At 37.3% G+C, this 15591-nt stretch overlaps 1 protein-coding gene across 5 annotated transcripts in view; it reads left to right on the top strand.

Annotated features, from left to right (window-relative positions):
• Window positions 1-15591, top strand: part of SNX7 (sorting nexin 7) — a 163302-nt gene that overhangs the window by 48973 nt on the left and 98738 nt on the right. For all 5 annotated transcript variants that reach the window (XM_070367625.1, XM_070367622.1, XM_070367624.1 and 2 more), the window contains exons 5-7: window positions 2077-2275; window positions 7106-7305; window positions 10533-10619. In XM_070367625.1, coding sequence (XP_070223726.1) covers window positions 2077-2275; window positions 7106-7305; window positions 10533-10619 — 486 coding nt within the window. The remainder of the gene's footprint in view (window positions 1-2076; window positions 2276-7105; window positions 7306-10532; window positions 10620-15591) is intronic.

Genomic DNA, 15591 nt, shown 5'->3' with positions numbered 1-15591 from the left:
AATTAAGATGGAGTTTTAGACATTTAAGAACTATCCTTCGGATACAACCCTGTATCAAGTCTACACATGAACGTTATGAAAATCATGTACCTTTCTCACATATACATCCTCATATTTCTCTTGGTAGCTGATACATTTTTAAAATGCCTGGGTACTCCTTTCATATAGCTAATACTGAAAATATAAAAACATTTTTAAATTGACACTGTTTTGAGTAATAGTGAGTCAGGGCTTTTCAAGTTAAGATAAAAGTTTTTTATTAATAGATAGATGCATGGATGAATGGGTTGATAGATAAGATATTTTTCTCAGTTTTCCTTCATTTACCTAATTTTAGAGGTTCTAATTTCTAATACAGATTCCTTTTATATTCCTTTTATTTTATTTTTTTCTTTTCTTCTATTAAGATATAATTCACCAGGAAAGATGATGATATTTGGTCAATACCAAATACTTACTGACCAATGTTGAATTTTCTGTCTCTCAGTTGTTGCCAAAGTGATTGTTGCCAAAGTGATTGAAGCTAAAGAAGCCATTCATCTCAATTTTGACAGTACTTGGTGTCTGGAAGCCCTGTGTGACTTATGTGAGAAGAATTTGTGGCCTGACTCCAGACCCTTAGAAGCTGTTAGAAACATTCTCTGCAGTCAGCAGTTGCAATAACAGCTTGCTAGTTGTGACTTGTGCTCTTTCTGATAATATTTACTCTATCAAATGCAGTAGCCCTTGTGAATAGATGTACTGCCTGGTCAAGGGTGGCATTTGTTATTATATTCTTTGCACACAAAATCATACTGATTTGGAAATTAACAAGTTTATATGTTATTTTGGGTAAGACCTTTAAGAAAGAAGATCTTAGAAAGATAACATATTATTTCATATGTGGGTAAATAATACATAATAATGTTTTTATCTATAGATCTGGTAGTCAGCATTGTTATTTTTGTAGGTGTATGAATGTTTATATTACTCTTTGACATTGTTACTCTGACTGCCAAATCCACAGATAAAAATATTATTATGTATTATTTATCCAAATATTAAATAACATTATCTTTCTCCAGATCGTCTTTGATCTCAAACCTGTGTTTCAATAAGTGCTGTACCCATTGTCAGAATCCTTTGTCCTTCTTGGTGTTTCTTTTTAGTAGGCCATACTTCTGAAGGGATACTTCCGTGCAATGTATCCTTTTATAACATTTCTACTTTGCAAATCTGTAGCTAACTCTCCTAAATTAACTGTGAACCATCTATTACATATTTTATGAAAAATCTTTCTCCAAAGACAGCCAGTCAGTGGAGACAGTATAAGTTTATCCAATTAAGTTGGTTGCAGAGCTATGGTCAGGGAGTTTATTTACCAACTATTCCAGTGACTTTAAGAAAGCAGACCAGTTAGTGCTTAGCAGTGAAGCCCTTGGGGTCAGACTGCCAGGACTTTGATCCCTACCCACCAATTCCTTGCTCTTGGACCTTGAGCAAGCTTCTTTAACCTTCCTTTGCTTCCGTTTTCTTCTGTACAATGAGAGTAATAATAGAACCTGTTTCACAGTGTTATTGTGAGTGATGTGTATAAAAATGCAAGTATAGTGCCAATAACATTAAGCTCTCAATAAATGCTAGCCACTATTATAACTAAAGGATTAACAAAGTTTCCCAATTTTTCTTCCTAGGATGTAGATTAGACCCTGAGAGATCTTTTTCTCAATCATTTTTCTAAATTTCTGTTAATAAAATACAGGTTTCATCTCATATCATTTTCATATCTTCTCCAGTATCTCTATAAGTGCAGTTCCCTCTGTTACACCTTGTTCTTTGAAGGAGCCATGCTCTGAGAAAACATGATTACATGTTTCACAGAAGCACTTTGGAAAAGAATGTTATCAAGGAGGTTGAGGCTTAGAGAAAGGACTGTGTACCCTAACTCATATGCTTCAAATTAACATGAAATTAAAAAGATGTGTATGGAACCTTTTTATCATCTTTATTCTTCTGATTAGATTTCTTTTTTTGTTGTTGGATCTTAGAATATCATTGTTTGCTTCATCACCGATGTTTTATTTTTTTTGTTCCTAGGAATTCTCTTCTCACAAGAAGCAAGGGCCTGGATTACTCAGCAGGATGGGACAGTCAGTCAGAGCGGTTGCATTGTCAATGAGAGGAGTTAAAAGTCGCCCCGAGGAGTTCATGGAAATGAATAACTTCATTGAAATATTTAGCCAGAAAATAAATTTGATAGATAAAATATCTCAGAGAATCTACAAGGAAGAACGGGGTATGTAGAACTGCTGAACTGTGATCTCAAAGTTGTTGCATTTCTGATGAATCTTTTTCCATTTGCTGGTGTGGTAAGGCAGCATCAACTTAGCATTTCTTTTTGGTCATTCTTAGGATTTCTGTCTCTGCTTACAGTGCCCATCTGTTATTGCATGCTGTTTACTGTATCTAATTAGGGCCCTTAGCATATTCATCATAGTTGTTTTAAAATCATGTTCTAATTCCAACGTCTCCGCCACATCTGGTTCTGATGCTTGCTCTCTCTTTAAATTATGTTTTTTGCCTTTTAGTATGTCTTATAATTTTCTTTTTGCCCCTGGTAGCCAGACATGATGTACACATAAAAGTAAATAGGCCTTTAGTAATGTGGTGGCGAGGTGTGGGGAGGGGAAGTGTTCTGGAGACCTGTGGTTAGGTCTCAGTCCTTTCATGAGTCTGTGCTTCTGGACCACTGTAAGCCTCACAGAAGTTCAGGGTTTTTCCTTCCCCGTTTTAGTTGAGACAGGATGACCAGAGTGGGCTCAAGTTGGGTATTTCCCCTCCTCCAGAGAAGGCAATGGCAACCCACTCCAGTACTCTTGCCTGGAAAATCCCATGGATGGAGGAGCCTGGTAGGCTGCAGTCCATGGGGTCGCGAAGAGTCGGACACAACCGAGAGACTTCACTTTCACTTTTCACTTTGACACATTGGAGAAGGAAATGGCAACCGACTCTAGTTTTCTTGCCTTGAGAACCCCAGGGATGGGGGAACCTGGTGGGCTGCCGTCTATGGGGTCGCACAGAGTTGGACACGACTGAAGCGACTTAGCAGCAGCAGCAGTAGCTCAGAGTGCTTAGTCGCTCAGTCGTGTCTGACTCCTTGTGACCACATGGACTGTAGCCCACCAGGATCCTCAGTTCATGGGGATTCTCCAGGCAAGAATACTGGAGTGAGTTGCCATGCCCTCCTCCAGGGGATCTTCCCAACCCAGGGATCGACCCCAGCTCTCCCACATTGCAGGCAGGTTCTTTGCCCACTGAGCCACCAGGGAAGCTACCAGGTCAGTTAGGCTCTGATAATACCCCAGCAGGTTATGCTCTGGGTAACCAGTTTCCCAAAAGGGAAGGCCTTGTTAAGAAGAACCCTGGCTATTAGGTAGAGTACCCTGGCTATTACAGAATGGCTTATTTTCTCATCTCCTGCAGGAAGCAGAAGTAATTTTTGCCTGATATTTACTGTGCAGGCTTTTGGAGGTAAATCTCACAATATTGTGGGATTTCACCCATGGCTGGTTTCTCTGGAGTTTTTAACTCCTGGAATTGTCCACACTGAGACTCCAGCAATTCATCATTGACAGCTTCAGTTTCCCAACCTGGGCATTGACTGGGTATTCCTCTCTCTTTTTTGTTTTTAAAAATTTTTATTGGAGTATACCCAGGTATGCCAGTGGTAAAGAACCTGCCTGCCAATGCAGGAGACGTGAAAGATGCAGGTTCAGTCCCTGGGTTGGGAAGATCCCCTGGAGGAGAAAATGGCAACCCACTCCAGTATTCTTGCCTGGAGAATCCGATGCACAGAGGAGCCTGGAAAGCTACGGTCCCTGGGGCTGTGGAGTCAGACATGACTGACGTGACGTAGAGCACACAGGGCTTCCCCGGTGGCACTAGTGGTGAAGAACCTGCCTGCCAGTGCAGGAGATGGAAGAGACCTGGCCCAGGTTTGATCCCTGGGTTGGGACGATCCCCTGGAGGAGGCAATGGCAGCCTGCCCCACTGTTCTTGCCTTCTTATCTGGAGAATCCCACGGACAGAGGAACGTGGCAGGCTACAACCCATAGTGTTGCATTGAGTCGGACATGACTGAGCACACACACACATTCTTATTTCCATTTATAAATAATAAGGATAAAGAGCTTAATATTTTGGGTGTAGTCAGTCTCAAATGTCCAACATGGACCATAATTTTAATCAAAGAAGTGATGTTTCAGGAAATAGGGTTTCCACATTTGCTTGGGTGGGGGTTGGGGAGGAGGTGCAAGAACTCTATATTAGACCTGTCCAAGCAATGGCAGAGAGATTTAAAATAGATCTCTTTTCCTATTTTCAAGTTAGATTTTATTTCATGGTTCTATGAATTCTATAAATTCTATGATGAGTTTTTGCCAACTTTTTAAAATTGCATTCACCTACATTTAAAATAGATGGCTAAGTCTGACAATAATTTGATTTATGCCTTCTTGGTCTTTGTATTTACCATTTGTTTTGTGTTCCCTAATTAATTAGGCAAATTTGTATTGACCACATCATGTGCTAACGCTTTGTGCTAAAGATTGAAGGAGGGTTAAAATAGTATCTGTCCCTGAGTTCACAGTCTAGTTGGGGAAACAGATATATTAACAGACAAATTACAGTGCAGCTCATTAAGTGTTTCCATACAGATGCAATTTGAGTGCTATATAAGCACAGTTTAGAATTTCAAGGAAGCTCTTTATATTAAAATAAATACTTTACAGGGTAAATAACACACTTTGATATATGCAGAAATTAAGAAAAGAAATAAAGGAGAATGTTTTCTTTTCTAGAAATATTGGAGCCTCCCTGGTGGCTCAGACAGTAAAGAATCTACCTGCAATGCAGGAGACTGGGGTTTGGTCCAAAGGGAAGATCCCCTGGAAAAGGGATGGTGTCACATGGCCATTATCTAAAATAAAAGATAGGCCTAGATCAGAAGGATGCAATTTGGAAGGATCTTAGTGGTCATCAAACATAGTATCTTCTTTAGGTGACAACTAGTATTTCTATTGTTTTTAAATCTTTAAAGTCTTTTTTAGTTTACCTGATCATATAAACTTTTGAAAAATTTAATAGTTTAATAAAAAAGTTTAATTTAGAGCAATATGACATTTTTCAACTAACCCCAATGACTAATAAGATGATTAAATATAGGGAATTTAATTATACTTATGTGGATATTAGACCCAAAATTCTCACTATTCATGCATCCTCTACCATAAAAAGCCATCTGTCATTAAACATTGATAGTGTAAAGGAAATGTATAAAAATATTCAGATTTTAAAATGAAATCCAAATTTTTGGATAAATGGCTTATCAAGCATTGAATAGTCTTTTGTTCATTCTTTCATTGATATGAAAATATTTATTGAATACATTATGTATTAGGCTTTGAGATTAAAAAAATAATGACTTTGCCCTATTGTAATGAGCATATGGCCTCAGAGTATGTGAGTTATGCAAGCAGTTATAATAGAGTGAGATAATAGTATTAAATTATGATAGGCTTTAATAGAACTATTAAATTATGACACTCATTGAGGACAAAGCATCTGCAAATCCTTTGGAACAGAAACAGAGATTTACTTGTGTTACGACTTAAAGTGTTAGAAGTAGTTTGTCAGATGATAGAAATGGTAGAGGGCAACTAAAAGACATGTGCAGTGTTTAAGTTAGGAGAAATCATGAGATTCATGAATGAGCTGTTATTTTGGCTTGAATTAAAATATCTGTGAGGGAGATTTTCAGGAGTTAGACCTGGAGAGGCAAGGTAGGGACTGAAGGACTTAAAGCACTTTCTAATTCAGCTAAGAGGTTTTAATGTTCATATACTGTGACAAAAATTGAGAGGGAGAATTGTTAGAAGTCTCTTGCAGGAGCGCAGGTTAGGGATGCTGATGACAGTACAAGTGAGGATAGGTGGATGGGTGGGGAGATGGATGGATGGGTGGGGAGATAAATAGATACAGATTTAGAAAGATTGGAATTAGTGATTGACTGTCTCTTTGTAGGTGTCAGTTTAGGGTCTAGGATGACACCACGTTTTTTGCTTAGATCTCTGGAAGCAATTACCAGTCAGTCAGTCAGTCAGTTCAGTTGCTCAGTCGTGTCCGACTCTTTGCGACCCCATGAATCACAGCACGCCAGGCCTCCCTGTCCATCACCAACTCCTGGAGTTCACTCAGACTCACGTCCATCGAGTCGGTGATGCCATCCAGCCATCTCATCCTCTGTCGTCCCCTTCTCCTCCTGCCCCCAATCCCTCCCAGCATCAGAGTCTTTTCCAATGAGTCAGCTCTTCTCATGAGGTGGCCAAAGTACTGGAGTTTCAGCTTTAGCATCATTCCTTCCAAAGAACACCCAGGGCTGATCTCCTTTAGGATGGACTGGTTGGATCTCCGTGCAGTCCAAGGGACTCTCAAGAGTCTTCTCAAGACCACAGTTCAAAAGCATCAATTCTTCGGCACTCAGCTTTCTTCACAGTCCAATTCTCACATCCATACATGACCACTGGAAAAACCATAGCCTTGACTAGACGGATCTTTGTTGGCAAGTAATGTCTCTGCTTTTGAATATGCTATCTAGGTTGGTCATAACTTTCCTTCCAAGGTAGGATATGTAAACAGGAGAAGAGGAAAAGAAGACATGTTTTGTTTACATCATGTTGCCAATGAGATACTCAGGTATAGTTTGGTAGGCAGAAGTCCACGATACAATAGATACAGTGATTTATTTATCGCCCAAGCCAGGATACTTTTGACAATGAAAAAGCATGTTATTATTGATTACACCTGGAAAGCTTTTATTCAAGGGATGGTCTGAGCAGACTGGGAGGACAGGTCAATTTAATGAAAGACGGTATCTGCATTCTTAATGTTCATGTACAAGAACATGTGCACAATGAGAAAAATAAGGTCTTTTCTTATTGTCTATAATATAGGGATTGTGAAACTTATAAATACATAATTTTAATGTATTTTAAGTATATAATTGAAGTTATGTTGAAGTATATATTGAAAGAGCATATTATAAATTGAAGAACTTATTATTTTTTAGAATATTTAGATGAAATGAAAGAATATGGCCCAATTCATATTCTGTGGTCGGCATCGGAAGAAGATCTGGCTGATACTCTGAAAAGTGTTGCCAGCTGCATTGACAAATGCTGTAAGGCCACTGAAAAACGGATGTCTGGATTCTCAGAGGCCCTGCTTCCTGTTGTACATGAGTATGTGCTTTATAGTGAAATGTTAATGGTAAGGACTCCGAACTATACTTCCACCTGAGTCCCTGACTTGCTTATAAGCTTTATAAAGGCATTTCTGTTTCTGTTTGTTCACCACTGTCTTCCTCTCGTAGAAAGATGCTTTGCATGTAGATGCTCATAAATATTTGTTTACTGCATGAATGGACTGATGAGTGGAAGAATATGTTAATAAAAGACAGGCATATTCAACAGTAGTAACAGCAGTTTATAACATAGGTTTGAAGCATCCTCAGTCAAGATTTACATAGAGAGTATGATTAGTTTTTCCAGCGTTTTAAAATTTTACTTTAAGAATTTTCAGCACTTTAGAAATTTCTTTTCATGGACAAGTTGCTTTCTTGCTTCTAGGTACATTTGAAAGATGATATCCACATTCTTAATGTTCATGTACAGGAACATGTGCACAATGAGGAAAAATAAGGTCTTTTCTTATTGTCTATAATATAGGGATTTATATGAATATACATTTGTGTTACATTTTGTTTTCATATTTGTATGAAAATCCCTATAATATATGAAAATCCCTATAATATGGGGATATTGTATGTTTTGTTTTGTTTGTATCATTATGTAGAAAGTGCTTGAGTAGGATCTTGATGTTTGTTCTGTCTTCTGGATGCTTCTAAAAAGAAATCCTCCAAATTACCATGTTTTTCTTTCATGGCTTGAAAAGGCTTTTATTCCTTTTATATCAAAGTTTTACATGTAACCTCCTAAGTTAAGTTTAGGTCTCTAGATATTTGGGATTTTGTGATGTTATCTGCAAAGCTAATGTTTTTCATCCTGTATTCTCTGTGCATAATACCTCACACAGTTGAACTGACACCCTCAGCTTTCTGGTGTTGTAGGTGACAGAGGTGGAAGAAGTCAGTTTGCATTCACTGGTGGTCTGTTTTTTTCTGCCATTTATGCTTGAATCTATGGTTTCTGGTTTCATGTACTCTTGATTTGGGAGGATTTAAAATTTTTTTTGCTTCTGTCTTGGTAAGAAAAAAGGTCTCAACCTTTCAGCATAATATCTGCCTCTTTCATGTTTATTATGTTCAGATTTTCCTTCACAGAATCATTAAATATTTTGTAGGTATTTCAGGCTTCTGCTGTTATTTGACTTTGTCGGGGTCCTCCTATAAGCACATCCTCCCTGCTTCCCAAAGTCCTCTAGTGTTTCACTGTTGAGGCACCTCCTCTTTGCCTCCATCAATTTCCCTTGGCTACATTCCATTGGTTTACTTCATTATTGATCTCCCTCTTGTGTGGCTATTCAAAGAGATCTGATTTTTTTCATGAAAAATATAATATTATTTTCCCTTAATTAGATGTGTTTTGCTCTTTATTATGTCAAGATGGAAATTATGCAGTTTAAATCATGTATCATTAAAGGTGTGGAAAAAATGATAATAGCAACCAGAATTGAATTATTTTATAAGTCCCCATTTGATTGTATTATTTTGTAGGTTCCCAGGGTATAATCAGTAGCACTTACATTGCAGATCTGTTTCTGTTTTATATTGAATATTTTCTTCAGTGTGAGCTAAAATAATGAAAAGTATATGATTTGACAAAAGGATTAAATTTTTGCTGTTTTTACTAGTTGTCTTCTGAAGCCACCTCTTACTTAAAATATTTCTATCTATATGAAGCACAATATTTCATATTGATGGAAACAGATCTTAATGGGACTAAATTATTGCATGTGCCATTTGGGTTAGAAAAAGGAAGGAATTCCTGCCATTAATGGCAATTAAACATTGAAGTAAATATAAAAGAATTTGTGACAATTAGTTGAATTTTCTATTCATTTCTTTGAACACAAGAGAGATGTTAATCTCTTTTGAACATATTAAGAGTGATTCCACCAGGCACAAAAGTCGGGTGAGTTATTTTCAGGATGCTTTTTATCCTTGTGTGCTGTGCTGTGCTCAGTCACTTCAGTCATGTCCAACTCTCTGCAACCCCTTGGGCTGTAGCCCACCAAGCTCCTCTGTCCAAGGGATTCTCTAGGCAAGAATACTGGAGTGGGTTGCCATGTCCTCCTCCAAGGGATTTTCCTGACCTAGGGATCAAACCCTCATCTCTACATCTCCTGCATTGGCAGGCACATTCTTTACCACCAGCACCACTTGGAAAGTCAGCTTTCTATCCTTAATGACTCAATTTTCACACAAATACTATATAGCCAGCTTGTTTGGTTCCATTTAACTGATTTGCGGTTTAGGTTCTTTTCTTCCTCTGAAAACACCCAAAAGACCTGTACCACGTTAAGGTTCTTCTCTTATACGTCCTACAACTCCACTCTTCCTGGTTGAACTGTTTGCTTACTCAGGGTTAGTTTTATTTTTGCCTTGAACTGTTTAGGCCACTTGTGTTCATTATTACAATTTCACTATTTAATTAATACTGTGAAAACCAGTGAAATATGGGTACAAATAGTCTTTGCATCTGCAAAGCCCAGGTAGACTGTCTAGAAGAAAAGTGAGTCACCAAGGGAAAGACATTGTAAAATGCTGGAAAACATCGTAAAAGATGTAGATGAATTCTGTACTTAAATGTCTTCACAGGGGTGTTTTAACTGAAACATAAAATCATGATTATTCAAGTAAATAAGGTGGAACTCCTATCAGTCAGAGTAGAGGCCATCTTTCTTCCTTAAAAGCTTGGCTAATTGGTTAACACATATATTTTAAGCTAAAATAAAATCTTAAGATGTGAATGCATACTTCCATTTTGATTCCCCACTGTAACTGACTTTGTTTAGCTATTAGCTTTTGGAGTCCGGTAAGAAGGCTGATTGTAGGTACTTTGAGATGTGTGGTGCATATGCATTCACAGCTGCAACTAGTTTACACCACAGCATGAATTTCCAGTGCTTCTACTGATTTTTTTGTTGTTGTTAATTTATTTTGTTCTTTGGTCTTTTTGAAGAACTGTGCGTGCCTAGAGTACACCACCAAAACATTTGTATTTTGTACATAAAATACTTAAATCAGTAAGATGTACATTGGGAAAACTAATAGAAGATTTATGAACAAGTTTCTTTTAAGTACTTGCTATCTGTTTAGCTTTTAGAGATTAAAAACATTTTAAGGCATTATACCCCCAGATGGACTGATGGCCTGGGGAAGAGACGCTACTTGTATTCTCAAATGTATATTTTTGCTATGCAAAGATTATTAAAACAAAGTACAGCCTATTTCCTTCCTGTGTTTTAATACAAAGGCTGTCATGAAAAGAAGAGACCAAATACAGGCAGAACTGGATTCCAAAGTTGAAGCTTTGACGTCCAAAAAGGCAGATACTGATCTGGTAAGTTTTTAATTTTCTTGTTATAATCATGTAGAATTCATTGTCTAAGATTTTTATTAGCTCTATTACATGCTTGTTTTAAGCATTCAGTAACTGATGCTAAAATTCCTTCTGAAAATTGATTATACGTTGCGTACCATGTGAGTCTGTAAACTTAAGATGCTTTTCTGCCTTTCTGTCTTACATTTTTTCTTACAGTGAGTAAAATATGAAGTTAATTTTGTAAAATTAAAATGTTTGAATAAGGTATGGAAAAAAGAACTTAACATTGTTCCAGATGATTAGTAAGTACTCAGTACATAAATCTATTTTTTACTAGTTTTATAAGAAAATTTTATAAGCTAAATTGGTATTCTTATTACTTTCTAGTTATTATAAACATCTTTACAAAGGAAGTATATTTGTTTTCAAGTTTAATTCTTTCCATAAAATACGTTTTTATGGAAATTTTTAAACATAGAAAAAGATCTAATAATATAATAAACTCATATATTTATCACTGGGTTTCATTAATTCCCAACATTTTACCCAGTTTTTTTTTTTTTACCTCTTTACTCATTTTTTTTCCTGAAATATTTGAAAGCAATTTTCAGACATTATATTTTTCACCCGGAATAGGTTAGTATATATATTTTATTGTCTTTGTGTATTTTCAGAGTAACACTATCTGATCAGAATTGTTATTATCATTTTAAAATTGAGGAGGAGGGTTGAAAGGTAGAGTAACTTGCCCAAATTTGTACAGTTCTTGAAACAGTGGTAGCACTGGAGGTGATGGGATCACTTGCCTGCCTCAGACCATGCTGCTTCTCAGAGCAAGTATAAGTGTAGGAAAAATTGCTCATTGAATTCTCTATGGAAGAGATTTCCCTAATTTTATTTTTAATTTAAGAAGTTAGAGTACACTTATGTCATCTGAATGGGTGAATCCTTAAAATCCGCCCCCCCCCCCTCTGTTAATCCATAGTACTATTACTGCCCATCCCAACTTGGCTTGGGGCTTAACCTCTCTCTTCCCTGCTCTAATTTTCTCTCTAGCTTTAATAATTTTCTGACACAAAAGATGATAGTCTTACTGATTTTCCTTTTATCTTCTCTTTCTTTCGGTTTTCCCTGTCCATAACCTAAATACTCTAAGGGTAGGAATTTTTTAATTGTTTCCTGAAGCATTCTCAGCCCAAAGAACAATGCCTGGTACATGGTGGACAATGAATAAATAATTGTGAATGAATAAGAATTGCAATGATTGCTCTGATTCATAAAACATTGAAGGCTTGAGACAATGTCTCTACAAAATCAGAGTTTGTGTTAAATGTTGAGATTTCACTAAATAATGATTATGAATTATCCTCATCTTTCTTAACTATATTTATTTTTCAAACTTAAGTTTATTCTCCTGAATGGAACATGAGTGGGGAGTGGTACGCTGTTATGGACAGAGTAGGAGAATGGAATCTGTGAAAGAGAGAAACAAAATGTAGAATAAATGAAACCAGTGCTTGAGGGGAAAATCATTTCCTTTAACCTCAGTAAAGGAGAAAAAAGAGGAAAACCAAGATTAACCTTTTCAATATAATAAGGGATGTGCTCAGCTGCTCAGTCATGTCTGACCCTTTGCCACCCCATGGTCTGCAGCCCACAAGGCTCCTCTGTCCTTGAAGTTTTCCAGGCAAGAATACTGGAGTGGGTTGCCATTTCCTGCTCCAGGGGATCTTCCCAACCCAGGGATTGAACACTCATCTCTTGCATGTGATACATTGGTAAGGTGATTGTTTACCACTGCACCACTTGGGAAACTCTACAATAAGCAATATATATATATATATGTATATATGTACATATATATTTTTTAGCTTAAAGGATCAACTGGAAGGAACAAAAATGGGTGAGCACATGTAATACAAAATTATAATTGTATCATTGGAACTGTAGAATTTTTTAACTTGTTAAATAGTTTTTAAAGATATATAAATTCATGAGATGTTGAAGTTTGTGATTAGATAAAAATTTGCCCTTGACTAGATACTAGAAAAAAGTACAGTATTTTAAAGTTTCAGGAGAATAGTAAAATGGCTTAAAAACCAAGCATCTGTTCAGAATGGCTTATATTCGTATTTTAAATTGAAAGGAAGAGTAGTTGGGATTGTTCCAACCACAGAAATACAGGAAAACATAGCTTAGGCCCAAATATGGCTAGGCTTTCCCAACTCAACTAAAAAACACGTTTTTTCTTTTCATTTGACTTGCAAATATTTTGTCTTTTTGCTCTATAAAAATTTCCTTGATATCCCGTTATAACCTGATGAGCCATCTGTATTTTTGCTTTCATTGTGTGTGTGTGAGAGAGAGACATGTCCACTATAAAGTATTTTTTTACCTAGTTAGATTCTATGCTGTGAGATGGGAGAAATTTAGAACTTTAATTATCTGCATTATTCTGTAAGATAATTTTTATTAAGATTTGAAACAGAGATGTTTAACAAAGACATTACAAGTATTTTTTTGTTACCTATCAAAAACAGATCCTAAAATGCACAGGCACTAATTTGATGATTTGTGAATGGTTCCACTTACATTTTCATGTCGTTTATTTATTTATAGACCTCACTTTGAAATACCTATGTTATGATGATATCTTTGGAGGCAACCTTCCAGGGTTACTCTCAAAATGAACCTGCTGTGATTGGTCACAGAACAACCAAAGGGAAGTTGCTTAGAAATATGCAGGATAGGGTCACCATGGAAACGTGCCCTTGTGAGGTCCTTCTAAGGAGCCCTCCTTTGCAGTCACCATGGCGACCCTGGCAGAGAACTGAATAGAGCAATCTATCCTGGTTGTTTACCATGGCAACTCAAGCAGGGCCACTTTGGAGACAACCCTGGGGCCATTTCTATGGAGACCTGCTGGGGATGCCTTCAGAGGCTCATCAAAGTCACCTTTGGGTGGGATGTTATATGCAAACCCGACAAAGCAGCTCATAATGCAAAGGACAGTGAAATGAAGCTCTGCCAAGGAGGGCAAAGACTAGAGGAATTATAATTATTGGGTGGAAATAGAGCCCTGATGTGACTAACATTCCAGAGATCATGTTAGACATATCAGATGATCTTTATGTGGGCTACGTGCCATGTGAATGCAAGGCTCTTATCTTTTATCTTGCCTATAACTTTGTATGTGCTGTAAACTGGCAATTCTGGCATTATTATTAGTTTTTCTCATCACATAAATATGCCCACAAAAATTATATGCTTTCCTGCAAACCAAAATAATTGTTTTAGAGTGAATTCCTTGATTTATTACCTGGGTAGCTGCAAAGTGGCTGCTTCTTAGAGTTGTGGTTTGTACTTCTTGTCTCACAACAATAAAATTAATGGTTTCAAAATGACCTCAACTTAATAAAGACTAGAATACTCATGTGGAGGTCAGTTCAGCTGTTCATTTAGTGTTTTGTCATTTAGACTTTGGGGTTAGATAGATGTAGGATCAAATCCTGTCTTATTTGCTTATTAAATCTTAAGACACGTTTCCTAACATTTTAAAGCCTCATTTTATCTTGTATAAAGGGGGAGATTATTAGTGCTTTTCTAATAGCCTTGTTAAGGATTTAGTGATAAAATGCAAGTCAGTTATTTGGATCATATGAATAGAAAGCACTCAGTGGTTGTTAGCTGTGGTTATTTTGATGGCTTTACAAAAGTTTAACACTTGAGTTGGGTCCTGTAAAACGAGTAAGGAATTGTTCCTTGAAGACTAGTGAGTGGCTATTATGAAAAGTAGTAAAAGCTGAAACAATGTGAGGAACCTTGTTTGATGTGTAGTGAGCAGGATGCTGAAGAATGTGGTGCAGAAGAATCCTGTTGCAGGATGTAGCTCTAAAGGTGGGTTGCAGTCAGATCAGAAAGGAGCCTTATTTGTCAGGATGAAGCATATGGGCTTTATCCTTTGGACTGTGTGGTTCCAGCAAGTGCCTGAACTGAAGCAGTGGTTGCAGAGTTGCTGAGAAGAGAAATTTGAGAGAGGTGGGAGATAGAATGTGAAGCATGTAAAGAATGAGAGTGGCCCTTGTTTCAAGTTCTTAGTGACCCTTGACATTTCTAGCTTGTAAGGAAAGCAGATTGTGGCTCAATAAACTGAACTGTAGCATGTAAGGGAAGAAGAAAATTGGAGATGTGCAACTTTATGTCATGATGAGACAACATTTAAGGCAGAATATTCAGTGAAACATTTTATCAAATGTTGTTGGGTACTTAACATATAAGAGACACTAATCCAGGCACTAGGGAGAAAATGGTCAAGAAAGACCCTAGTGAGTCCTAAATTCTGGAGACAGAGACAAAAGCAACAAATAAAATTTATAGTGTATTGTCACATATGATAAGTATGGAGAAGAGGCAATGTTGGGGAGCAGTGTGATTTAAATTTAGGGGTCAGGAAAGGTCTTACCAGGAAGCTGTTTATGTAAAACCCCAGAAAGTTGAGGTCTTGAGCTCCGTAAATACCTGGCAGAACATGTCAGGCAGTGGGGACAGTACATGCAAAGTGGAGTTATGCCTGTATGTTTCTTGCAAAGCAAGGAGACCAGTGTTGCTGGAGTGGAATGAGGATGCAGAAGAGCTGTGGGAAACGAGGTTGGAGTGGTAAGCAGGGGTCAGATAGTGTAAGATTATAAGATTTGGTCTCAATAAGTTAGGAAGATGACAGTGGAAAGGAGGAGTGACATGGTAAGACTTGTTCTAAAATGACTACCATGCTTGGGAAAGACGAAAGGTAATGCATATGTTGGGTGTGCATGGAACGGGAGGCCAGAGCTGGAGACTAGCTCTTCCAATCCCAGGGCACACCCTAGCTTGAACCCGGGCAGAAGTAGTGTGGAGTGGTCAGATTCTGAGGATATTTTGCAGATACAGCTGTTGCTATTTGGTGCACTATGAATTGTGAGTGAACAAGGATTATACCACGGTTTTCAAACCA

The sequence above is a fragment of the Bos mutus genome, chromosome 3 (assembly GCF_027580195.1).
Source record: "Bos mutus isolate GX-2022 chromosome 3, NWIPB_WYAK_1.1, whole genome shotgun sequence".
NCBI lineage: Eukaryota > Metazoa > Chordata > Mammalia > Artiodactyla > Bovidae > Bos > Bos mutus.
Note: the sequence above shows the minus strand (reverse complement) of the source record. Positions and strands in the feature narration are given on the sequence as shown.